The sequence below is a fragment of the Vespula vulgaris genome, chromosome 8, assembly GCF_905475345.1.
Source record: "Vespula vulgaris chromosome 8, iyVesVulg1.1, whole genome shotgun sequence".
In the NCBI taxonomy this organism is placed as follows: Eukaryota; Metazoa; Arthropoda; class Insecta; order Hymenoptera; family Vespidae; genus Vespula; species Vespula vulgaris.
Window position 1 is genome coordinate 2183414 of NC_066593.1, and position 24633 is coordinate 2208046.

General features: G+C 28.6%; 4 protein-coding genes across 11 annotated transcripts; 2 read left to right on the forward strand and 2 right to left on the reverse strand.

Moving 5' to 3' along the window:
* Positions 1-112: 112 nt before the first annotated feature.
* Positions 113-1775, reverse strand: LOC127065909 (uncharacterized). Its single transcript, XM_050998925.1, has 3 exons — positions 1676-1775; positions 539-774; positions 113-324 (listed from the first exon to the last, which is right to left on the reverse strand). Exons 2-3 carry the CDS (start codon positions 748-750, stop codon positions 123-125), a joined length of 414 nt encoding a protein of 137 aa, XP_050854882.1. The 5' UTR covers positions 751-774; positions 1676-1775; the 3' UTR covers positions 113-122.
* LOC127065907 (glyoxylate reductase/hydroxypyruvate reductase-like) lies at positions 903-2889 on the forward strand. 3 transcript variants are annotated; one of them, XM_050998921.1, is made up of 5 exons: positions 903-1224; positions 1490-1610; positions 1705-2025; positions 2091-2548; positions 2619-2889. In XM_050998921.1, the coding sequence occupies exons 1-5, from the start codon at positions 1158-1160 to the stop codon at positions 2744-2746; spliced, it is 1095 nt and encodes a 364-aa protein (XP_050854878.1). In that variant the 5' UTR covers positions 903-1157; the 3' UTR covers positions 2747-2889. The 3 variants fall into 3 exon arrangements, with proteins under 3 accessions (XP_050854878.1, XP_050854880.1, XP_050854879.1); XM_050998923.1 differs by having other exon boundaries at positions 905-1224; positions 1477-1610; XM_050998922.1 differs by having other exon boundaries at positions 906-1224; positions 1339-1610.
* Positions 2890-5760: 2871 nt separating this feature from the next.
* On the forward strand, positions 5761-22500 carry LOC127065902 (phosphatidate phosphatase LPIN3). Of its 6 annotated transcripts, XM_050998910.1 has the most exons (13): positions 5761-5913; positions 12912-13836; positions 14011-15126; positions 15220-15356; positions 15440-15648; positions 15920-16099; positions 16465-16998; positions 17129-17216; positions 17298-17562; positions 17647-18150; positions 18235-18338; positions 19390-19434; positions 20090-20234. In XM_050998910.1, the coding sequence occupies exons 2-12, from the start codon at positions 13648-13650 to the stop codon at positions 19424-19426; spliced, it is 3363 nt and encodes a 1120-aa protein (XP_050854867.1). In that variant the 5' UTR covers positions 5761-5913; positions 12912-13647; the 3' UTR covers positions 19427-19434; positions 20090-20234. The 6 variants fall into 6 exon arrangements, with proteins under 6 accessions (XP_050854867.1, XP_050854863.1, XP_050854865.1 ...); XM_050998906.1 differs by lacking the exon at positions 19390-19434 and having other exon boundaries at positions 20090-22500; XM_050998908.1 differs by lacking the exon at positions 19390-19434 and having other exon boundaries at positions 15923-16099; positions 20090-22500.
* LOC127065908 (mRNA turnover protein 4 homolog) lies at positions 22126-24604 on the reverse strand. The gene is made up of 6 exons (XM_050998924.1): positions 24386-24604; positions 23935-24239; positions 23539-23775; positions 22964-23471; positions 22720-22887; positions 22126-22650 (listed from the first exon to the last, which is right to left on the reverse strand). Exons 1-4 carry the CDS (start codon positions 24411-24413, stop codon positions 23319-23321), a joined length of 723 nt encoding a protein of 240 aa, XP_050854881.1. The 5' UTR covers positions 24414-24604; the 3' UTR covers positions 22126-22650; positions 22720-22887; positions 22964-23318.
* Between the last annotated feature and the right edge of the window lie 29 nt (positions 24605-24633).

Sequence of the window (24633 nt, forward strand, 5' to 3'; positions counted from 1 at the left end):
GATCTACGCGTGTCAAGAATTCAGAATGAAATAGTTCACGTGTTGTTGCATTCGGTTGACGTAGCAACCATATACTCAGCATATATAATACGGTCAGAAGACTGATACATTTCTTTACAGACTTATATATTATCCTTCAGAATAAATGATCCAAACATCGACTTGACCCATTCCTTCTTTTTTTCAATTCGACTTAACTGTGCGTCTCTATAACTCTTTCGAATATTGTCTGTAAAAATCTTCATGTACTCTCGATCTGTTAAATGTATTATGTTACTTCCCATCAATTCTTGCACTCGTGATTTTACAGGTTTGTAATTTATACTGTAATAAGAGAAATTGAATTTTTTATTTATATTTCAAAAAATAAATATAACAATATAAATTCATTCGTGTTTCATTTAAGGAATATGTTTAAACAAGAAGAAAGAAACTAAAATATAAATAAATGTTATACTTATTGAAATTTGTTGATCGACTAATTGAACGTATGTGTCATCGATCTTATACGATGAAAATAAATAACGTAAAAACTTACGCGTATTTTACGTGCTCGTTTTCCCACCATTTCAATGGTTTTTCATATGGATCTAAACTTAAAATAAACATCGATTGATCTTTAGTTTGTTTCTTTGCTTTCTTTTCTTTACTAGCTTTTGGAGAGAGCTTAACCTTAAGTTTTTTTTCTTGATCATCGTATCGTGTTTTTTCGTCTTCTTTAGATTTTCTATATTCGTACATATTTTTCATAAAGCTTAGAATATGCAGAAATTGCTATAATTAAAATAATTATTATATTATTAAGAAAAAAAGAGAACTAACAATTTGAAAAAGCAATTACAAAAAGTAGAAAAGATCGAAAGATTAACTTTAATTTCTGTTCATTTACTACGTTAAATAATTTCGAAAAAACGAACCAATCAAATCTTTGCGTTTGGATATTATAATACTAAGCCATTCTTATAATAAAAGCTCATTGGTTGTATCATAAAAGAGTATGCGCATTAGTCTACTGCGCAATGACTGATTAGATGCTTGAGAACACGAGTGTAAATACACACGAGAGGACATACTACATACGTGAAACACACGTCTAGTAGTCTAGAGTACACGATGGATTTTTATTATATAAATGATATAAAGTGATAGTAATTCGCATGATTAATAGTGTTAACATAAGAATTATGTATTTTAATTATATTATTCTGCGCAACTCGACAAAAAGTTAGTTGGAATGGATGTTATATTTTTACTTATTTATTTAGATACGTTTAATAATTGAATTTACAATATATTGATAAAAACATATTAAAATTTAGTTAAATATAATCATTTCAGAAATTTAAAAGAATAGGTTAAAATCGGTACAGCATTTCAGTCTAATCAGAAAAGCAATATTAAATGATAAGTTATATCACATCTGAGATGTAATCAAAAACATTTTATATCGATCGATTACATTTCAAATCAAAATAGGTTATTTTTCTAGAAATAAAAATTATACACCCAAGATTTTTATATACAACTTTTATGAAAATGGCGAATAAACCGAAAGTTTTGATTACACGACCGGATATTCCTGGTAAAGGATTAAATCTTCTCTATGAACAGTAAGTAATTATTTGTAACTTATTCAAACTCGTACTTCATATGTAATATATATATATATATTTACTATCTTATCTACGTATATTTGTTGTTAAGATGTGATGTTGTTTTATGGAACAAGCAAACTCCTATTCCTCGCTCAGAATTATTATCGAAAGTGCCTGGAGTATCCGCTATATTTTGTACATTAACTGATAAAATAGATGAAGAAATATTAAATGCAGCAGGAGAAAAATTACAAGTAGTTGCTACAATGTCAGTTGGTACAGATCATTTAGATTTAAAAGCATTAAAAAATAAGAATATTAAAGTTGGATATACACCGGACATATTAACTAATGCTACAGCTGAATTAATCGTAGGATTGCTCTTAGCAACTTCCAGAAGATTATTGGAAGCAAATAAAGCAGTCTATAGGTATTTTAAACGGTAGAGTTTGTAAATAGATTAAAAAGATTTATATGATAAAATAATTTTTATAGAGGTGAATGGAAAGCTTGGGCACCGACGTGGATGTGTGGTACAGGATTATCAAAATCAACTGTTGGTATTGTCGGACTTGGTCGCATTGGATGTAAAGTAGCAGAGTGCTTAAAACCTTTTGGTGTATCTAGAATTTTATATGCAAGTAGAACTATAAAACCAGATGCTTCTAAATTTAATGGAGAAAAAGTTGAATTAGATAAGTTACTAGAAGAAAGTGACTTTGTTATAGTTACCATAGCTTTAACGCCAGACACAAGAGAATTATTTAATACTGAAGCATTTGAAAAAATGAAAAGATCTGCTATATTTATCAATGCTAGTCGTGGAGAAGTTGTTAATCAAAAATCATTAATAGAAGCTCTAAAAAAGGGTACGATTAAAGCTGCTGGATTGGATGTTATGACACCTGAGCCAATTCCATTGGATAGTGAACTTTTAAAATTAGATAACTGCGGTATGCATTATTTGCTTGCACAGAAACACATCTAATGTATATATTTTAAACATTATTGTTTGTTCTATAGTGGTTTTACCTCATATTGGAAGTGCTACTATTGAAACAAGAGAAGAAATGGCAAAAATAACAGCAGAAAATATTTTAGCCGTTTTAAAAGGTGTAACTGATGAAATGCCAGCACCACTTAATCTATAAATTAAATCCTATTCCTTTTTATATTAAAAATATCAATATTTTTTAAGATTTATTTCTTTTAAAATAGCATCATGATAAACATTATATGTTCCGTTTATATTAACATTATATAAAAAATAAAATCAGAATAATTAAAAACATTATTTACACTTAAACTATGAAATTTACAAATTACAATATTACAATAGAGTAACATTTATTAATTTACTGAAACAAATTAACCGCCCAATTACTTATTGATCAAATGCACAGCTGAAAAGGTAGATCTCAGTACTTACCAATCGAATTAATAAATCTTTATACGTTTTACAGTTTCCGTATATATGAGCGCACAAATGTATTCTTTTTAATTTGTTTTTATTCAGAGCGATGTATATACGCAATTTCGAAGAATGCACATAGCACAGTACATATATAAGAACGTATATATGCACACTCTGTCAAAAAATTGACGATTATATACACAATCATATACACAATATCAAAGATATCAAGCTTCGTAAACACTGTACGTCAGCGTTAAGTTGTCAGCAATGCGTGTCGTCACAGCGAACGTTATTTCACAAGCGCGCAGTAAAAAGGTTACAACAATATTTCTTCTTTCTCCGTTTATGTTGAACTTTACCATTTGTTACATCGACATTGTGTACAGTGGTCAGTAACAAGTAACGTAAGATGTTCAGAATAGATTGAGAATCACTGACATTTTTTTCTTTTTTTTTCTTTTTTTTTTCTTTTTTTTTTAATAATAAATCTTCATACGTTTCATAGCTTTCGTATAAGTGCAAAAATGTGTAATCCCATTAAAACTACATAACCTTCTAACTCTCTATTATGACCATGTAATTTTAAAGTTCCACACCTCGCATATTTATTAAGCTTGATCTTATTCTATCAGCACAAATTTATTAATTCTTGTTTTTCTTTTCCTCCCCTCCCCTCCCACCATGTTTTTTTAAAATATAAGTTATACATAAGTACAAAGTTCACATTATATAATTTTTTTTAATACACACGACTAAAAGTTAGGTTATAATGGATCGAAAGAGAAACAACGCTGATACAATTATTAATTTATTAGTTAGAAGATAAGAAAAAAATTTTCCAAGCACATGATTATTCCCTATATTTTATAACGATAATGCAATATTTTATATTTTCTTGGATCGATAGTTTTTTATCAGGAATTGCGCAGCTGTCTTTAATATTGACATAAAAGGAGGTTGTTCGTTAAGTCAAACATAGATACATACATACATAAATGCATGGGTATATATATATATGTATATATATATATGTATATATGTAATACGAAAATACATATATATGAACACAACGTAATATGTTCCTCTACGTTCAGAAAATCGTTCAGATTTCTTCTATCACATTTTTTTTTTTTATTACAGACATACATAATACGTGAACCGTACTATAAATCGGTATAAACATGTTTTAAGAACGAAGAGTGTTGACTTCGGTGGTCACTGCGATTCAATGGCTACATAGTTGACTCAATTTTATCTTGAATAACAGATCCTTGCATTTATCATTCGATTTAATAATACGAAGTAATAATATATTGTAAATTAAGAAGCAAACACCAAACGAAGTACGTCACTCTTATCGTAAGTATATATAGCATGTATCTACATTAATAAATGACTAGATGAGTCCTGTTTTGTTTATTGGAATGGAAATAAAAAATTAGACAAATAAAATCTATCATGTTTGTCATTATCTCGCGAAGTTCTTATGCGTTCATTGATCTCTTTCATACAACGATAGTTTTTAAAATTCGCTCTATCAATTAAACAGATAAATACAAATCTAACAAGAAATTATAATGGTTATATGTAATACCATTGTTCTTAAATGAATAAAGAATACAATTCTTTTTATATCTTTTTCATTGATTATCAATAATAATAAAAAACAAAAACGAATAAATATTTTATAATTTCGAAAGAGATGTTTTTCTTGAATCTATACTTATACGCAAACATACATATTTTGATTATTTATTTCTTGGCAAATACTAAATATTGTTCAAATTCTCATATTATCATATCTTATGTATGTATGTATGTATGTGTGTACGTACGTACGTATATACGACCATACTGTCGAAAACATGATTAGAAAATGAGAAAAAAAAAAACTTGTAAATTGAATCGTCGTATTTGATTTGATTCGTCATTTAAGAACGTCTTTTCCACCTCCAGTTTCTTATCATCGTGTTTTTCGACGAAGCAAACAAACGAAAAAGAAGAAAAAGAAAAAAAAACAATTTTTTTGATCCACGTGGTGTTTATTTAATCGCGTGATATAGAATGGATCTAGGACAACGATCTCACCGGCCTATCAACGTTTCTCTTTTATTATTCGGAGGCTCGCCTTCTGGTCTGAGTAGTATCAACCAATCAGAAGCATAAAATTTTACGAAACCTATCACGCGTTTTTTCTGTTTATGTATTTATTTACCTTCCATCGTTTATTCGTGTTTACTACGTGTGTATCTATGTAATACATTTGTCTGTATATGTAGGTAAGGTGAATACGTATATAATACGACGGATAGCTTGTTGTGTGACGTTAAAACTTTCTGAATCATAACCTAAAGCGCGTAGCTCTCAGTATATCTCTTTCACATCAGTATAGTTCCGTCTATCTTCGTTTCTAGCGTCAGTCAGATCCGAACCTCCGACGGAGACGGATGTGTATATGTCATATTTCTGTCCTCGTTTATTTTTCTTCGTAGAACGCTTTATTCCAAACAAATTCTTCTCGTTTTTATTATTTTATTCTTATAACGCACTACTACACAGAGAAACAACGTTAACCACGTGCAGTATTACGCGCATGTGTTTTTACGATATATATGTATATATATATATTTTTTTTTGTTTTCTGACTGTATTTCTCGAGATAGTGCTCGTTTAAGAAAAGAAGACAAAGAGGAAGACCTTTTTTTCTTGCACAATATTGTCGATAGTATTCGTCTATTTTTTTTTTCTTTCTTTTTTTTTTTTAAACGTTCATCGAGGACAATTGCCTTCGATAAAAACGTGGCTGGAAGACATAACAACTTACAACACAACGCGTTCGCTACTTTGAAGATCGCATCGAGCTATTTAGTTGCCCCTCTCTTTTTCGACGCAATGTGCGATGTAAGTTTTTTTTTTTTTTCTTTCTTTCTTTCTTTCTTTCTTTCTTTTTCTGTACGCACGCGCACTCGTACACTCGTTCGCTCGTTCGTTTCATTCGTTTGTCGTTCTTTGTGAATGAACCGACGAATAAACGAACGACGAACTTCCAGAACTAAAATATTACACAAGGTAAGATTTATATTTGTAGATAAACGTATGATCGAAATACAATTTAACGTTTTAACACGTTTTTCTTTTTTGCTCTTTAATTAACACGCTAACTTTTATCGAGCGATTGAAATGAATGATTGCTTTTTGAATCGTTTTTTTTTTTCTAAAGAAAAATGTCTAAACTTTCAATTCGTGCCATGTTTTCTCTCGATGCGTTACATATGATATATGATATGTGAATTGTTATATTGCATAGGAGTGATGAATTTTTATAAATTGTTTTTCTCTCTCGTTTTTTCTCCCACTTTCTCTCCGTTTTATCTTCACAATCGTATATCTAAGTACGAGATACATATATCTTGTTGTAACGAAATAAGAATAAAAGAAAAAACATAAAAAAATTTCTCCATCAAAGTCTTTAGTGTCGAGTAAATCACAGATCGTTTTGATCATAGCATTTAAATCTCTGTTACGTGTTAAGGTGATCGATTAAATCATCATGTAGAAATTTACTAAATGCGATAATAGAATTTTATTTGTATCAGTTATCGCAATTACTGATGTTTAGAAAATGACGTAGCACGATACAGATAAGTCTTAACTTTTTAGTTTCTTATATAAATCATCTTATTTATCTATAACAGTTCTATTGTACGTTATACTACGTTTAAAAAAAAAGAGAGATAAAAAAATAAAAAAAAAGAAGAAAGAAAAAATCAACCGACTGTACTGTAATTTGGAATATCATTTAGAATAATACGTTCGAAGAATTTCTACGGAAGAAACCCGGAACTCTGAGTATTTATAAGTACTTACTGGTCGTTGCATTATATCTATACACATAACTTAGACGATTATCATTAGATATTACTTAGAATCACGATTTACACATACATATACGCATATATAAAGATAACTTTCGCTCTACGATCATTTCCATACGAAATGATTTCTTTAAGACAGGGATTCTCAACGTGTAGTACAATCGCGATATGCCGAAGATTTTTTTTATATTTAATTTTGTAAAACTTGTTAAATTCTTCTTCTTTTTTTGTATTCATGAATAACATACAATGTGAGTATTTAAATGTTCGTACAGTAGTAATATATTTTCGTATTTCTACTGTACTAATACTTAAGTATTTCTCCCACTGAATGTAGTTTATTATCACAAAATTGTTGTTTTTTTTTTTTTTTATTTTATTCTTGATATATTGTAATAATAATATTTTTTATAGTTACATATACGTTTTCGTGGGAATTATATAAAAGATTGAGAACCAGTGGGGTGTAACATAAGTAAATCTTATTGCTCGTTCGTCATAATGCACGTTTTATTATTTCAACTTTTTAATGACTATGTTAGTAATTACATAATTACGTCTCAACACGACGTTGCAATCGTTTTCGTTTTCGTTTTCGTTTTCGTTTTCGTTTTCCGTTTGCGCCAATTGAATTCTTTCGAATAGTTTTGATCTTATTTGTGGTTGTGGGAACAGTGCTAATTCGAGATTCTCAAGGACGATTCTCAAAACTTCCTTCCATTTTTGATTGAAGAATTAAAAGGTGGAAGATTGACAAAACGCATTGACGTAACGTGATTATAATAATTTATGTTAAAATAAAATTGATATTTAAGTGTATTCATTATCGAACTCATTTCAATATAGCGGTAGATTTCGATATGACTTTGACCACTGTAATCGATACATAAAATAATATAAAAATATTATATATGTATATATGTATATATCTACATATATTTTTTATTTTTTATTATTGTGTATACAATATACCATATATATATATATATATATATATATATATATATATATATATATATACTACTTACTAAATATACTAAAGATTATGAATATGAATAAAGAAATATAACAATAGATTAATGTTATTAAAAGATATTTAATCTCAAAGTAAATATGTTCTATTTAATCAGTTTAAATTTGACAAAGTTTTGATCAATATATATACATATATATATACATATTAACTACTTTGTTGTTGGGGAACATTATCTCAATGGCCAAAAGTAACAATCAAAAATAGTCTAAAGTCTGCGTTCAGTGCCAGGATCATGGTCAAGAAATCGGGTTGGATATGTACCAAACAAGTTCTTGAGCTTTATGAATAATTTCTTATTTCTAGTTGTCTTTGAAATATCTAATTGTCTTTATAAAATTGAAAAAGAGCTTTTTTCCAGTTATTTTCTGTGGACCTTTAGAATATATTCAAAGATAAAATTCATTCAGATGTTAAGATTGAAAAGTAAGATGCTTAAATCTGTTCTTATTTTTATCATAATTATATTTTAATTCGAGTATACCTTTCAAATATAAAATTACAAATATTCTGTGTATATCACCTATATAATATTTGCAATGTAAAATTTTTATTTTTGTAAGGCAATAAAAATAAATTATTCTGTGTTATCTACTTGTTATTATATGGGTTACATAATGTTAAAACTTTTAGTTATCTTTTACCGAGAATTTTTACTGAGAGTAGAACATTCGGGATATATACATTTGTTATTATATTACTACATTTATATATATAGCTTCGTACTATATATTTCTATATAGATAACTCTTTTAGTATTCAAAATATCGAAAATTCATTGATTTTTTTTTTCTTTTTTTAATATCTGTAATAAATATTTCTATTAGCTCTATATCAATAATTATATATTTTTTTTAAGTATTCTTAATAGAAATAAGGAGTACCAAAATAGCGATGGCCAGATAACAGTAAAATATTTTATTAAAATAATTATTTATGATCTATTTGTAGGTATCGTTGATGATATTTATTTAAAATCTTCAGAGAGATAACATATTTATCGGAAGATATTTATATAGTCAATAAAGTTTATTTTATAGAACATACTCACACATGCACACAGATAATATGATTCACGAGATAGGTCGCTTGTAAAATCTTTTGTTCTCTTTCGATAACGTACTGCTAAACTCTTACGGACGAAATAACAAAGAAAATTAATAGACAAAATGTTAATGACTTTCTTGAAATATTAAAGAGATATAATAAAAATAATTTTATAATTCGAACGAGAGTTTCCATGAAATATTTTAACGAAGAATATATAAAACGAAAAAAAAGAAAGATTTATTTATTATATCAATTTATCTTTCAAAATGTATTTAATATCATTTGAAAACGAGGATTAGATAAAAGAAGATTTTGAATTTCAAATTAGTTTGAAAATTTGTAATAAATTCGGATGAAATGGAACTCGGGAAAATGAGGAATAAACATGACAAAAATTTTATTATTTTCTTACGAGAAGACAAGTAGATTAGAAATCTGTATTTTGTCTGTGAAATAAAATTTGAATGGGAAAGAGTTTGAAAACAAATTTTGTTCCGACAAAATTCAAATCGCAAATTAAATTTTCAAATTAGTTGAAAATTCATATAATTCAACGACATGTGTCGTTGTTCTCACATGAATTTATGTTATTCAATTTGATTCTATGTGCATTGTATGTTGAACGTTAGTGACGTAATGGCCGATCGATATTATTACGCATGAGCGAACGCGCGCGCACATCCATACGTGTACAAAAATAAAATGTACATATATATATATATATATATATATATAGAGCTAATGTACGAATGCACAGGAACCAAATAAAACTTAAATTGGACTTTGTATTGATTAAAAAGTGATATCTAAATTAGATTAATCATTGATGATTAAACAAAATTGTTTTTTCTCTCTTTTTTTTTTCTCTTTTTTTTCTTTCCCTTTTTTATCGGATATCTTATTTTCTTTATCGAGTCAATTAGGTATTTCATTAAAATTTTAACTTTTTTATCAGTCCTCTCTCTTTTTTTTTTTTTATTTCTAGAAATTTAAAAATGTACGTATGTATTTACTCGCATGATAAAGAATTATACTTTTATTTTTATTAATACATTCATTTCTGTGATTGTTAATACGTAAAAATAATTGGAAGAGAAAGTTTAAAAAAAAAACATCTCGATTCTTCTTTGAAATCATTTTTTTTAGAAAGATAATGGATACATCAATTTTGTATATTTTTTATTACTTGTGAAACTGAAGGTCATTCTTAATAGTCAATAGGCAATCTTCCAAGAAAATTTGCCAATTTTTAAGAAAAACGATTTCCCACGGGTGATTCATTTATGTGATATGTATACCGTAAAGAGACAGTGAATATAAACTGTGATCACTTTGGAAAAAACAAAGAGAATCAATAAATCATATATTGTGTAGAATCGATTATCAGAAAACTAAACGATTTAAATTCTTTAATTAATATTTGCAAAACATATTTTTATTATTATTATTATTATTCCATAAATCTTGATCGAATGAATAAAACAAGTGTTTATCAAGCTCTTTTTGTTTCCATAAAATATAATAAACTTGTTTATGTTTACATTGATTGTGACAAGAAAAAATAACAGATCTCAATCGACATGATATATAATGTGATTAAGACTTGTTTACGATAGTTACATAGAAGTGTTACATAGTACAATTTTTGTACGTTTACGATCTTTGTTTTCCTTTTTCTATCTTTTTTCTTTTTTCAATTATTTCATTAAAATTGTTATTACATTATTCTCGGTTGTACGTGATATCTGAAAATGTTACAAATGGAAATAAATGATATATATAATGTCAAAAATAATCGAGAAAAGGAGATCTAATCTGTAATATCGTGTTGGAAATTTCCAAATAATTTTGAAGTTAATATATTGTTTTGACAAAGCCCGAATAAGTTTCTTGAATATTATCCAACTGTCAGTCTCGCTTTGGCCCTTGCAAAAGTTCTTTATCGTTCGTGGTTTGTTACGTAAAATCGACGATATTTTGTCAAAAGTCTCTCGTTATTCTCGAAACTTCGAGGAATAGAGCTTCGAACGGACAGGAGGATGGCTCGGAGCCAATTAATCGAAAGTTTTACTTCTATTTCCCTAGAGATGTTTCTGAAAGAGGACTATTTCTCAATGGATTAGGAATATCATCTTTTGAAATATTTACGTATTTATTCGTATACACGTGCAATGTGCATCTTGTTAAAATTTAAATAAAAACATTTGATTATATACATTTAATGATATTACACTAACATGCTCTACAATTCCTCGTAACTATTTTATTAAATAGATATGATATTTAAACGTATTAGTTAAGAGTATGTAGAACAACATAATGAAAATTTTTTAATAAAAAATCAAAATAAATATATGATATTTAAAAAAAATATACATATATATATGCGTGTACAATTATGAATAATTTATAAGATAGCTGAATCATATCTTATTACTTGAAAATTCAACTTCCTGAAATCAAATCTGAATAAATAAATAAGTGATTATAAATTCGCGAGAAATGTGCAGTTATGAAAATATATTTTTCAATGGAACGAAAACCTTATTCAATGTCCGAGGTTTACCTCATTCGTTCGGCCGTTTCGTTTTCTACGTTCTCTTTTGCGCAATCTACAAGAAAGCGATCGACCTTTTTCTCTTCTACTATTATCCGCAACTTTAAACAAAGATTAAAGTGTTAACGTTGTTATAAGAGTACACATATTATCCTTTCAACTTTGACAAACGATAGGAATTCATTATACATGATAAACGCGTTATAACTTTTTTTTTTCTCTTATGTATATATATATATATATATATATATATATATATAATCACCTTCTATGTACGTAAATATACGATTATGTGCAATTTCTTGATGACTAAGGAGCAAGGTACAATGTTCAAGATTATTTTCATTTACGACACGAATTCCATCTACGTGGAGGTTCATCGATCAATTTTGTTAAAGTAATCTGTTAGAAAATGTATTTCCTAGTTACTTCATATATGAAGCACTTATGTACACACACGCGTTTGTGTGTATGTGCATGTGTGTGCATATAAATGTTCTTTTATATTAAACTATTTTACATATGTAAAATAAGTCACGCATATCCTATCACTTATCTTTACATGACTTGCGTTAATAAAAATAACACGGGTTAATGTCAAATTGATTAGATTTGTTGATTTCGATGAAAGAATTTTTAAATATGTAATTTTACATACATAATTTTGCTTACTTTTTAATTATTGTTTTCTTTTATTATTAGGGAATGATTTGCAAATTGTTACGCAACTTGTTTTCCTTTTTTTTTTCTTTTTTAATGAAAATGAGAGATCTTGTAATTTTCGAAATTTCTCTATAATTTCGCGAAATACGGAAATGCATGTTTTTGAATTTAAAATAGCATTCGTGTCGCGAATGACTGTGTACGATCGTACGATAAGATCCCACTTTATATAACTATAAATGTCATTTACTCCTTTCACGTAACAGCAAGCATTATGGCTTCTTAAGAGCTATGATCCGTGATGTTCCGCTGGGCTTTCTTGAATGATAATTTTACTCGACACAGTGTGTATGACGTGTATCAAATAAGATTTTCTACGACAGCAACTTGACATTGCGTCATTAGCTCGATAAATGTTACACACACACACACACATATATATATATATATATAAATTTTGCTCGACTAGTCATATATAAAATGTCATAAAAATAAAAAAAAAGATGTATATATATATATATATTCTATATTATATTTAATATTATTAAATATAAATAATAGTAAAAATTTATATAAAAATCATGTTATATATATGTCATACGTACATACGTATGTATATATGTATGTATATATGTATATTAAATGTAATTTTTGTAGAACGAAATTCGATATTCTTTTTATTGCGTATCTGGTTTCAATCAATGTTATCGCTTTGTTCCAGGTATTGGAGGAGATTCGAAAGACGCGCTAAGCGTTAGCGAAGTGTCACGTGATAGTGCAGCTTATTGACCAAGCCATACGCTAACGCGAATGGTCAACGTTGATCACGTGACCCATCGTAACGTCAAGTCGGGTAACCGTCTGCTTCTCGATCGAGCGGATATCTCAACGGACCTTCGAAGGACAAAGAATTCGGAAGAACCGTCGTTCGCGTTTGTCTCTTTACCGGATAAATCGTATCCCTTGTCAAGTTCAGAGGTCATTCTATTATAAAAAAAAAGAATAGCAGCCGAGCTGTTTTAAACAGAAATCAGCTGTGCGAATCATTTTCGCGCGATTCAAGCTTTTTGACAGTTTAGCATATCGTTTTAACGTGCTTTTTACAAAAGGGAATTTTGATTTTTATTTAAAGTCGATATTTTATCCGAGAATAAATAATTTATATCCATTATTGTTTTAACGAATATCCGAGAAAATCAATTAACGATGATGATTCAACATGGTTAAGTAAAATTATTGCTTTTCAATAAATTTTTTCTTGACAACGTGTATTCAATTTTTGTGAAAGGGTAGAAACACTTATCTATCTCGTCGTCGTCGTCGTCGTCATCGTCGTCATCGTCGTCATCGTCGTCGTTGTCGTCGTCTTCTAACTTTTTATTATTTATTCGAATTCGATCGTTGTGTCGCGTCGAATTTTTAACGTGTATTAGGCGACGATCGAAACTGTGATTAAGATGTACAGTATGAACTACATCGGGAAATTCATTAGTAATTTTCGGGACTTTTACAATGAAATTAATGCTGCAACGCTCACTGGTGCGATCGACGTTGTCGTCGTCGAACAAGCGGATGGATCTTTTACCTGTTCACCGTTTCACGTTCGCTTCGGCAAACTCGGCGTTCTTCGTTCGAGAGAGAAAGTGGTTAGTATATTTATTATATGTTATGACTTTTTTTTTTTTTTTTTCTTTTTAATATACTTTCAATCGATAATATGTCATATTATTTTTAATTCATGATCGCACGAATATAAATTTAATCAAAGCATTCGCATTGTCTCCATCAAAGAAACGTATTTACAATATTTTTTTATTTAGGTGGACATTGAAATAAATGGAGAACCAAGACAAATCCATATGAAACTGGGAGACTCTGGCGAAGCTTTCTTTGTTGAAGAAGTGAGTTCAAGCGGTTCACCTACGGACACAGAAATTCCACCTCACTTGGCTTGTTCGCCAATTCCCGATGACAACTGTTTTCCATCAAATAGATTTAATCCATTATCTGATCTTCCCCAAGAGCAGAGGGACAAGATACTCATAGATTCGGTTCTATCGATAGAGCGAGAAAAATGGGAACAAATGTCTGCTTTGCCGCCTGAAGAAAGAGAGAAATTTTTAATTGAACAGTTCTCTGATCTTCCTGCAGAACATCGTGAAAAATGGCTTCAAATTGCATCTTTGACACTGGAGGAACGAGATGAAATGTTTAAACAAAGTTTTGGTACTATATCTACTTTGCAAAAGCAACAGATGATTCGTGAGCAATATTCCGCTTTAAAGTTAGAAGAAAAGGAAAGATTGTTTAAGGAAAACTTTCCGGAACTTCCTGCAGAACAAAGGCATAAGTTTGAGAAAGCATTGTTAAGTGACTGGAAACAAAAGGACGATGAAAAATGGGAGAATAAAACTAATACATTAAAGACTGATGAAGAAGAAATTTTTGATATGGATGGTATCAATGATGATGATTCACAGCCTATAGCATCTGTACCAAAATCCTTTGTAGCTGTTACATCTGAGGATAAAATCCGTAAAATCAGTGTTGTGAAGAATGACTTTATACCTATATCTAATGATTCGCAGGATAATGAGAAAGGAAAATCAAGTTATGAATCAAATTCATGTCTTAATAAGCAGAGGATTCGTAAAATTGGTGTTGTTACTAATGACTTTATTCCTATAATGGATGATTCACAGAGAAGCAGTAAAGAAAAGTCAAGTGACGAATCAAATTCATCCTCGAATAAGAAACTCTCAAGAGATGAAACTGGCGAAGAATCTAAAATGAATAATTCTACTAAGAGAAAGAGAAAGAGGAAGAGCATCATGAGAAAGAAGGGATCGCAAAGAAAAACGAGTAATGGTAGCAGCAGCCAAACTGAAATGAGTGAAACTGACATTACTGCTACTGAAGAATCTCACTGTGAATCTGTAAGTAATAAGAAAGAAATCAATGTAAAAATACAATTCTTTTTTATTCTATTTATTTATTTATTTATTTATTTATACAAACATTGTTTAAAGACCTTAAAGGGACCTAGTCCAGTGGTAGAAATTGATACAAAGAAGGACTCTCCAAATCTTTTAACTTCTACTGAAGAAATTTTGGAAAAACGTCCAGAAACTGACTTCCATTTCTTCAGTGATACAGAAATTACAAAGTAAGTACATGATTTATATAACATGAGATAAATTTCAGTATTTAGAAGAAACATTATTAATATTTCTAAAACGTTATTAAAAGGAACCAAGATTCTAGGCCATGTTCACCCGTACAGTCAGATACAGAATTTGAAATGCGTAAAATCACGCAAGAAGGTAGTGAACAAGATGATAAGGCTCTTCAACAGAGTTGGAAATGGGGCGAATTACCTAGTCCACCACCTGATTCCACTCATCCATCTCATAGAAATTCAGTAAATTCTTCAGTTGTAACTCCTCAATCCAATGATAGTAAGTAGGATGAACGTGTAAAATTATTGAAATAAGAATGAAATATGTCTTATTTATTTTTTCTTATTTTAATCTTAATATACATAGTCAAATGTACGTTATCATTGATATTATTTTTAATATTTAATCCTCATTCATTACATCTTAAAAACTAATATATGTGATAATCCTATTTCATATAACACATCATGATATATAAACTATATGTTATATGTTCTGTAAATTAAAAGCTTAAATTCTAACAATTTGCTAAATGCTATTTTAATGGTAGCAGAGGCGCATCGATCTATGCTCAGTGGTATGTTCTCGTTTATGAAGAAGACCTCTCGTGTGAGGCATAATCCAGAATCCGAAGGAATTTACCTTAGTGATTTAAATGCTGATGAATTGGATCCTGAAGTTGCTGCTCTATATTTCCCCTCATCTCATCGTGGAGCAACCGTGGTAAAAGGTATACAGAGCTTGGTTGTAACACATAAATGTTCTAAACTAACTAATATATTAACATTTAATTACTACCTATTATTCTTGTCACGCTGCATACGCCATTTCTTTTTTCTTTTTTTTTTCTAAATAATTAGGAAATTTAATTATAAACGGTTTTTTATAAATGATATTTTTAATCAGTTTGTATCTGTATATTAAATTTATTGATTTTTATGAAAAAAAAATTTAGTAAAAAAATATGTACATATGTAAAAAAAAATGTACTTTTAACATATATTTAATACAAATAATAATAATGACTTGGTGTATAATAAATACTGTTATGTTAGAAAGAACAAATGATTAAATTTTTTTGACAATTTTTTTCAGATGCAAAAGTAGTAGATGAAGAAGACACTGAATCTGGTAATGGACCAAGCATTCCTCAGAGTCCTAACAGCGTTGAAGGAGCTATTGGCGGTCCGAAGTCGTTAGATAGTGATTTTGAAGAACCTAAAAATTCTGTATTTGACAGTAATTTTGAAATTAGCCTTTCTTTGTGCGGTGGTTTGGATAGCGAAAATGGTCCATCCAAAGAAGCATTTCACCAGAATTTACTTCATTATGAAGATATTTGCTCCGATCCAAAATTATATGATAATCCTAATTTGGTGGTGAAAATCAATAATAAATATTATAATTGGACTACAGCTTGTCCAATTGTCATGACATATGCTGTCTTTCAAAGACATCTACCACAGAATGCTATTGAAAATATATATGCGCAATGCATGCCATTGCTAATACATGGAGATAAAAAACAACAAAGTACTGGAAAGGCTGAAGGTCGTACTGGTTACAGTTCATGGTTTTCATGGGGAAGATCTACTGCTCAACCTAAAAAATCGCAGGAAATAAGTCAAGGTAAATATTGCCTCTCTTTCTCATATCTCGTTTATAAATTATTGACTATAATCATTTGAAATCAGATATATATATAGTAGAGTTATTTTTTTATATAAAGTGTATTTAATATTCTCAATTTTTATTTTAGTTGATGGACCGCTAATTGGAGAACATTCTGAGCAAGTAATTGAGTGTAAAGAAGCAAATGCGATAGAAGAAATACCATCTGCAGAAATGTATGTAACACAAAAGAGATTTTTTCTTTTTTATTTTTTTTTTTTTTTAATTGAATTTAATTATTTACTTTATTTACTTAGTAACACTGATCTTAAGACTGATCAAATCTCAACGATTATTTCTGAAACTATGGAAACACGTGGATTAAGAAATACACCTACTGATAATTTGATCACAAAGACTGAGAAATCATGTGAGAGAGAAGGCGAAGGATATAGCGGTAGTGAAGATTCCGATAGCAATCAAAACGATATGCAAGGTGTTAAAATACCAATAGAAAGAAGATCGTATTATGAATCTACTGAGAAATATCGAAAAACTTTGAGACTGTCATCTGAACAGATCGTGCGTTTTTTTAATTATCTATTAGAATGCTTATACTATTAAGGATGTGTTTATAAATAAGTTTAACACGTCTTTTACCTTTAGGCGAGTTTGAATTTAAAAGAGGGCCCTAATGAGGTAGTGTTCAGTGTTACGACGGCTTATCAAGGTACTACTCGTTGTAAATGTCATATCTATAGATGGAGATGGGATGATAAAATTGTTATCTCAGACATTGATGGCACTATTACAAAGTCTGACGTTCTTGGTCACATTTTACCAATAGTTGGCAAGGATTGGGCTCAGTCTGGGGTTGCTCAATTATTTACCAAGATTAAGAACAATGGTTATAAATTATTGTATCTCTCAGCGAGAGCAATAGGTCAGGCTAAAGTCACAAGGGAATATCTAAAAAGTATTAGACAGGGAGATTTGTCTCTACCTGAGGGTCCTTTGCTTTTAAATCCAACCAGTTTAATTTCTGCATTCCATCGAGAAGTTATTGAAAAGAAACCGGAAGAATTTAAAATATCTTGTCTCAGCGATATTCAAGCACTATTTCCAGAAGGCTCTAAACCATTCTATGCTGGTTATGGTAACCGTATTAATGTAAGAATTTACGGATATAATAAAATGTATTCTTATTGGGCGCACATTTAATTTTGTATTATTGATTTGAATATTATTTTATAGGATGTTTGGGCATATAGAGCTGTAGGCATTCCTATTATGAGAATTTTTACTATAAATCATAGAGGAGAACTGAAACACGAGTTGACGCAAACATTCCAATCCTCGTAAGTAATATATTTGGTACTATATATATATATATATATATTTTTTATATCTATTAATAAATTTGTCTGCTTAAAAATTTTTTAACTGATAAATCATAACATCAATTAATAATACATTTTAAACGGAATGTTAATTAAGAAATAATCACATCATTTAATTTCAGCTTTTACACAGATAGATATTTAGAGTTTCCATAAACTAATTTTTTTTTTAATTTTCTAATTTTCATGTTCGTTTAATGTTAATCAGCTTTTTTTTACAGCTTATTTGTATAACACAATATATATACGACTCTATTGTGATAATATGTGGCTAAAAACATTAACGTAAAATTGGATGTTTTTGTATTTGCATAGTAATGGTTTGTCCTGTCATACTTAATAAAAGAATGAAATGTTATGGGGGGGGAAAAAAAAATTGATAGGTTTTTGACAGGGCGGATATTTCTGTGATTCCAGCTACGCGTGTCAGTGCGATATCGTCAATGAGTTGTTCCCACCACTGCCCACGTCAAACGTCCAATGATGATGACACAACCATTTAGATAGAATTGAATTAGAATTAGGATTATTAGTCAAATAGTTAAGAATTTTATAATATTAGTAAATTTCTTTATTATCAATTTAGAAACTCATTTAGCTCAATACTTGCTATCATAATTGGAAACCAGCACAGTGAATTAATTTTAATTTTTAAATCACTATTATACCTGACCCATACAATTAATGGTAGTACATAGATATATATTGTAGATATATATTATACATATACCATTTATATCTAGTAAAATCCCAGGGAATGTATCGCATGAAATTCTGATATATAGAATTTTTTATATTTTATTTATTTATTATTTCTTATAAGAATATATAAACAGAAATCAGTATTTAAAAATGATACAAATTCTGCTTATATTTGTTTAATGCAGAAAATATTGTTATATATAATATATATATATATATATATAGTATTTTCCAAAAGCAGTTATATTTAAATTGAAAACATACATCACATTGTTTATTTAGAAGTATTGTGTCATTGTATTTTAAGGTATTTTGGTTGTGCCACACTTGGTATCTTCTTATGATTTCTAGGGTAAGCACTTGTGGTACATTGTAGCTTTTTGTTGTTATAGCTTTTATAACTTTCATCCTTGCAAACATTGTTCATATTCTGTTCATGAATTCATAAGTTTATCACTATCTATAACATGTGATCTACATTGTTGATAGTTGACTAAATATTTATTTATTTTGAGGATTCATGTATTGTCAGAAATCTCTTTTTAGATCTTTTATTAATTTATTTTTCTGTTTTGATACACTCCATGAGATTTTATAGAACAAATAACACAACATATTAATTGTTATAAGTTATTCATTTATTAACCATTTAAACTATGCTTTTTCTTTTGAATTATGCGATCATTCTGTTTTATAGCTTTTATATGTTTAATTTTTTTGTTCAATTTTTAGTATATAAAAAACAAATATATTTAATGACGCAACGTTAGGAATATCAATAACGGATTAATAAAATTTTAAAGGGTTATAGGATATTCATTCTCATAATATCACATTCAAGAAGTTTTATTATGATCACTGCGTGCACATTTATCATTACAGTTATATTCTTACATTGCAAAATGGAATTCATCCGAGCTGCTTTCTCTGATATCATGGATTTTATTACTAAAAAAACATATGTACATAAATATTTGTAGTATCTCTAATTTCTTTTTTTGTTGCAGATATTCAAACATGAGCGTCATAGTAGATCATCTCTTCCCAGCTTGGCGTGAGGAAGCTGCAGATGAATTCAGTAACTTTGCATATTGGAGAGAGCCAATTCTTGAATTACCTAAGCTTGAGGCCCATTTTATGCAAAGTCAGATGGTTTAATCAAATAATCTTTTCTTACTGGAGCAATAATATTCTGCTCGTAATATAAGAAACTATCGTCACTTACAATTAGCTACTATTTGTACCCTATACTTAACTGTAGTGTTCTTGACTGGTGCAATTCAGTGATATTATACAAGAACATGATAAATATTACTCTTATCTTCTTACATGTCATAAAAGATATTATCGTTTTTTTACAAATTAATATTTATTACTAAGAGAATCAATCGTATGTGTGATTATGTGAATTCACGATTAATATTTTGTGCTTGAATTCATCAACATTCCAAAGCACACTAATATGTAAAAGTGAAAATATTATATATCAGCAATACGTACATCCACAAATATCTTTTGACTTTTGCTAATATTGAATTTGTCACACCAGTCAGTGCACAGTATAAACTATTGGCAAAAGACGATATAATTTTTTGCTTAAGTAGAATCGAAGTAACTTGCTTTCTGCGTGCTTGCAATATGGATAAAACATAAAAAGTGCTCGTAGTTGTGAATCTGTCTTGGAAGTGATTGAATGATAATCAATGTTCCATAAATTCTTATAAAAACTGGCTTATAAATATATTTATTATGCTAGAGCATTAGTTTAGATTTTTGTAGTACGGTGAGATACAGCCTATAAATAATTTTTTTATCAGAAATATCCATTTAGCACATTAAGAGTTATTTGTAATCATATGATATATATATATGTATATATATATATACATACATGTATACATATATACGCATATATATATACATATATACATATCTAATTCATTGTTACTTGTCTTTCGCGTATTAAGTAAAAAAAATTATTTATTTTTGTACGACCTATTTGTTTAGTTAACGTGCTGTGAAATTGCCATATCTATGACAAACAATAATGTTATATTTTATTATGTTGAAATAATTTAATTGAATTAAGACTCTTCTCTAGTAGCAAGCTTATAAGATAAGTAAGCTATATATGTGTTTTATAGGATGTTGTCACAGGATTGATTCCAATTTTTCTAGACAAATTCATACAATATTTATTTATACTTAAAAGTTCAATTAGATAATGATTCTCATAATACATTCTATGCTTGTGTCTTTCAAACGCACGGAGAACTTTTAAAGTCAGTCATTTTCTTTTTTTAATTCAAAAAAAATTTTTTTTTTTTAATTATGATGTGAAAAGAAACCATGTAATTCGTTTTTGTATAAATTATGTTTTTGCTTTTTATTAGAATCGGTAAGAGAAACCATTTCATTGATACAATAATAGAGATAACATGTTTTATCTTTCATTAAAATAGTTTTTCTTACTAAGTGTAGTAGTATAGTTATGTAAGGTACACAAGAGTACAATTTTTTGTGACCAAAGAAGAAAAAAGGAATTAAAATAACAAGACAACTTCTCATTTAAGAAACGTTCAATTTAGCAGGAATTAAAATGCTTAAATCAATGATCTTCGTAAGATTATAACAACAAACTTTTTTTTTATAAATATTTAATAGAATGTATAATTTAGCATATACAATAAGACAATACCATTTGTATTCGTAACTTAAATCTTTAATTATTTTTAATGTAAATAGAAAAAAAAGAGAAAGAGTTAATGTCACAGTTACATACACTTTTGTAAGCCAGCTTTTTTTTTAAATTGGAATTTGGTATAGTATTTTATATATATATATTTTTTTTTGTTTAACGTATTATTTCAAGTACAAATAAATTTACTTTTGGTTATACGTTTATTCATATAGTGTTATTTGTATTCTTCACACAAGTTAGTGCATCGTGCGATCAAATCATAAATTATTATTTTCTGCATAGAAGTAATATGAGACGCAACAAATTTTTTCCTACAAAGTAATAGATATTATTCTCTTCGAATTTATAGTTTCTTTTTTTTTTTTTTTTTGATATTGTGATAATAGTTTTAATACGTTAATTGTTTTAATATACTTACATTTTATGGATTTTACATTAGAACAATGTAAAATATTTGAGATCATGCGTCTCACATATATAGAATGGATCTCTTAGTGATTGATTTTAATGTTTACATTATGTAGCATCAATTCAAATATCCTATGTATATTTTCTGCAGTATTAATGAATTATTCTAATCGTAAGCCGATGATCCTAAGTGTACTGCTTTTATATATATATATACGTATATGAAAAATACATATATATAAATATGTATGTATGTATATGTATCGTAGCTTCGAAAAATCGCAAATAATAAATGCTACAGACACACCATTACGTCTATAAATTTTTATATTTCCATAATTTATAGTTTATTTATACGTTTGCTTCGTTTTATCGACATATGTAATACATAAATTTGCGAAATATTAAATACTTTTATTACTCGTTAAACGACGTCCTACTTGGCCATCGCGTTTTATTCTACAATATTGTTATAAATTATAATTAATCTTAAATTTATGAATCATTTAATATCTCTCTATGGCATACCTCTTGTCTTATCTTTCGTTTGACGCACTTGGGAAAATCTTCATTTTCTGATATATCCATGGATTCAATGGACGTTGTACTTTTTCTATTCTTTAGTTTTTGTTTAAAATTTGCTTTACGAGAAGGAACATGTGATGATTCGTTATCGTTATACCAATGATACGCACCCTGAATATATAATTATATTAATCATAAGGTTAAATTCTAATATATCAAAGATATTGTTGCAAGGATCTTCTCTTACCCATATCATTCCAAACATCCAAAATATAATAAATATCAATGGTAATGTCATTTTGTTTTGTAAAATTTTATTATTTTTAACTTTATAATTTCATTGAATTACATAATTGAAAATTTAACGACCCGAAGTTGAAACGTTACATTATTCTACAATCATTTGTTTTTTAATTTTGTTGATATACATTTTGAATCTTTTAATATTTGTACGTATAGCTTGTCTCTTGATATCGAGGATTAATTTCATTAAAGGTAACACATAATGATACTACGTTTGTAAGATTCTGTACAAATTTTAATACAAAAAATATTTCAATACAATACATATATATTACATTTTTGTATACGTAATACTAACATTACGTAGTAACAATATCATCGGTAACTTCCATTTCTTCAATACCGTTTTCTTTTTTATTATCTGATGACGAAAGCCTTTTATATCCATGTTTGGTGGAATAAATGCCTATTGGAATTAATTTAAATGTAGCCACGCGTCTTCCCACTAGTTTCTGAAATAGAGACGTCGTTAATAAAATTGTACGATATTCAAGAGTTTACGCCAACTAAAATTATTACAAAAATTTTTGCTTGTTCAGGCGTCAATGGTTGTCCTTTTCTGCAGACTTTAAAATCTTTCGTCAATATAACGACTCCTCTTTGCAATTCAGTTGGCATACCTAATTGCCTTAGATAAGGTTCCATACTATGTGGAAATAATGGCATTGGACCTGCTGGTAACGTTTCAGATACGTCTGGTACAAATCCAGAACGTGCAAACTCTAGTTCTTCGCGTTCCTCCATCCATTGTAATACCTAGAACCAATCAACCGATCTATATAAAATTACTGAAATACGTTACACGAAAATTATATTAAATATGTTAGATATAATAATATCGTTACATCTAGCACATTTAGTACATAATTATTGTATGATCAATATTAAAAATTATTATGATTTAATATGAATTACCTCTTTCGTTTTAAGATTAGTAAACAATAATCCACATTGACCTATCAATTCATTGGATAGAACATTTATTCCTTTAACAATTTCTTCCTCTGGTGTTCTACCTAAGGCTAATGCTATAACTTTATTTTTTCCAAAGAAAAATCTACTGTCCTTCAATTCGTTGCGTAAATCCTTCATTATATTGTTACGCATATTTTGTACGGATATCAAAAATATACGTTTATACTTTGTCGCACAATTACGTACATCTTCTACTATTTGTTGTTTCAATAATTTCCCTTTTTTGTTAGTTTTTGTAAGGGATACTGCGAATTAAAACAATTATTATTTTTTCATTCTCTTACAATTCGATTTGTATACATAAATGTATATAAATGACATAGATATGGTATTAAGAAAAAAAGATAAAATTGCAAGAAAAATTAGTTATAATTGTTTCGAAAATAATTACTTTTTTTATCTCTCTTTGATTTCGGCATTTTGTTTAATTCTTCTCATAGGTTACAAGCACCTATTATCCGTAGCACGTGGTAGTATATTTCCCAAGAAAAAAGAAAGAAAACGTCAACACGTTATCGAACTCTCTCTCTTTCTCTTTCTCTTTCTCTCTCTCCCTCTCTCTCAGATACCAGTGCTTGCTCGCACCGCTGTACGCTATTGCAAAAGACGACAACGCCGCTCTGGCGGAAGCAAGCGATC

Bases quoted from the DNA above. Each gene is read 5' to 3' on its own strand.
- LOC127065908 (XM_050998924.1), bottom strand. From the start codon at position 24,413: ATGCCGAAATCAAAGAGAGATAAAAAAA. The intron at 23,776-23,934 runs GTAATTCATATT...GATTGGTTCTAG, and splicing joins CTAATCTTAAAACGAAAGAG to GTATTACAATGGATGGAGGA. The intron at 23,472-23,538 runs GTAATAATTTTA...TCTCTATTTCAG, and splicing joins CTGAACAAGCAAAAATTTTT to AAACTAGTGGGAAGACGCGT.
- LOC127065902 (XM_050998906.1), top strand. From the start codon at position 13,648: ATGTACAGTATGAACTACATCGGGAAATTCATTAGTAATTTTCGGGAC. The intron at 15,649-15,919 runs GTAAGTAGGATG...TTTTAATGGTAG, and splicing joins AACTCCTCAATCCAATGATA to CAGAGGCGCATCGATCTATG. The intron at 18,151-18,234 runs GTAAGAATTTAC...ATTATTTTATAG, and splicing joins GTTATGGTAACCGTATTAAT to GATGTTTGGGCATATAGAGC.
- LOC127065909 (XM_050998925.1), bottom strand. From the start codon at position 750: ATGAAAAATATGTACGAATATAGAAAATCTAAAGAAGACGAAAAAACA. The intron at 325-538 runs GTAAGTTTTTAC...CTCTTATTACAG, and splicing joins AACGAGCACGTAAAATACGC to TATAAATTACAAACCTGTAA.
- LOC127065907 (XM_050998921.1), top strand. From the start codon at position 1,158: ATGATTAATAGTGTTAACATAAGAATTATGTATTTTAATTATATTATT. The intron at 1,225-1,489 runs GTTAGTTGGAAT...TTATTTTTCTAG, and splicing joins TCTGCGCAACTCGACAAAAA to AAATAAAAATTATACACCCA. The intron at 2,549-2,618 runs GTATGCATTATT...TTTGTTCTATAG, and splicing joins TTTAAAATTAGATAACTGCG to TGGTTTTACCTCATATTGGA.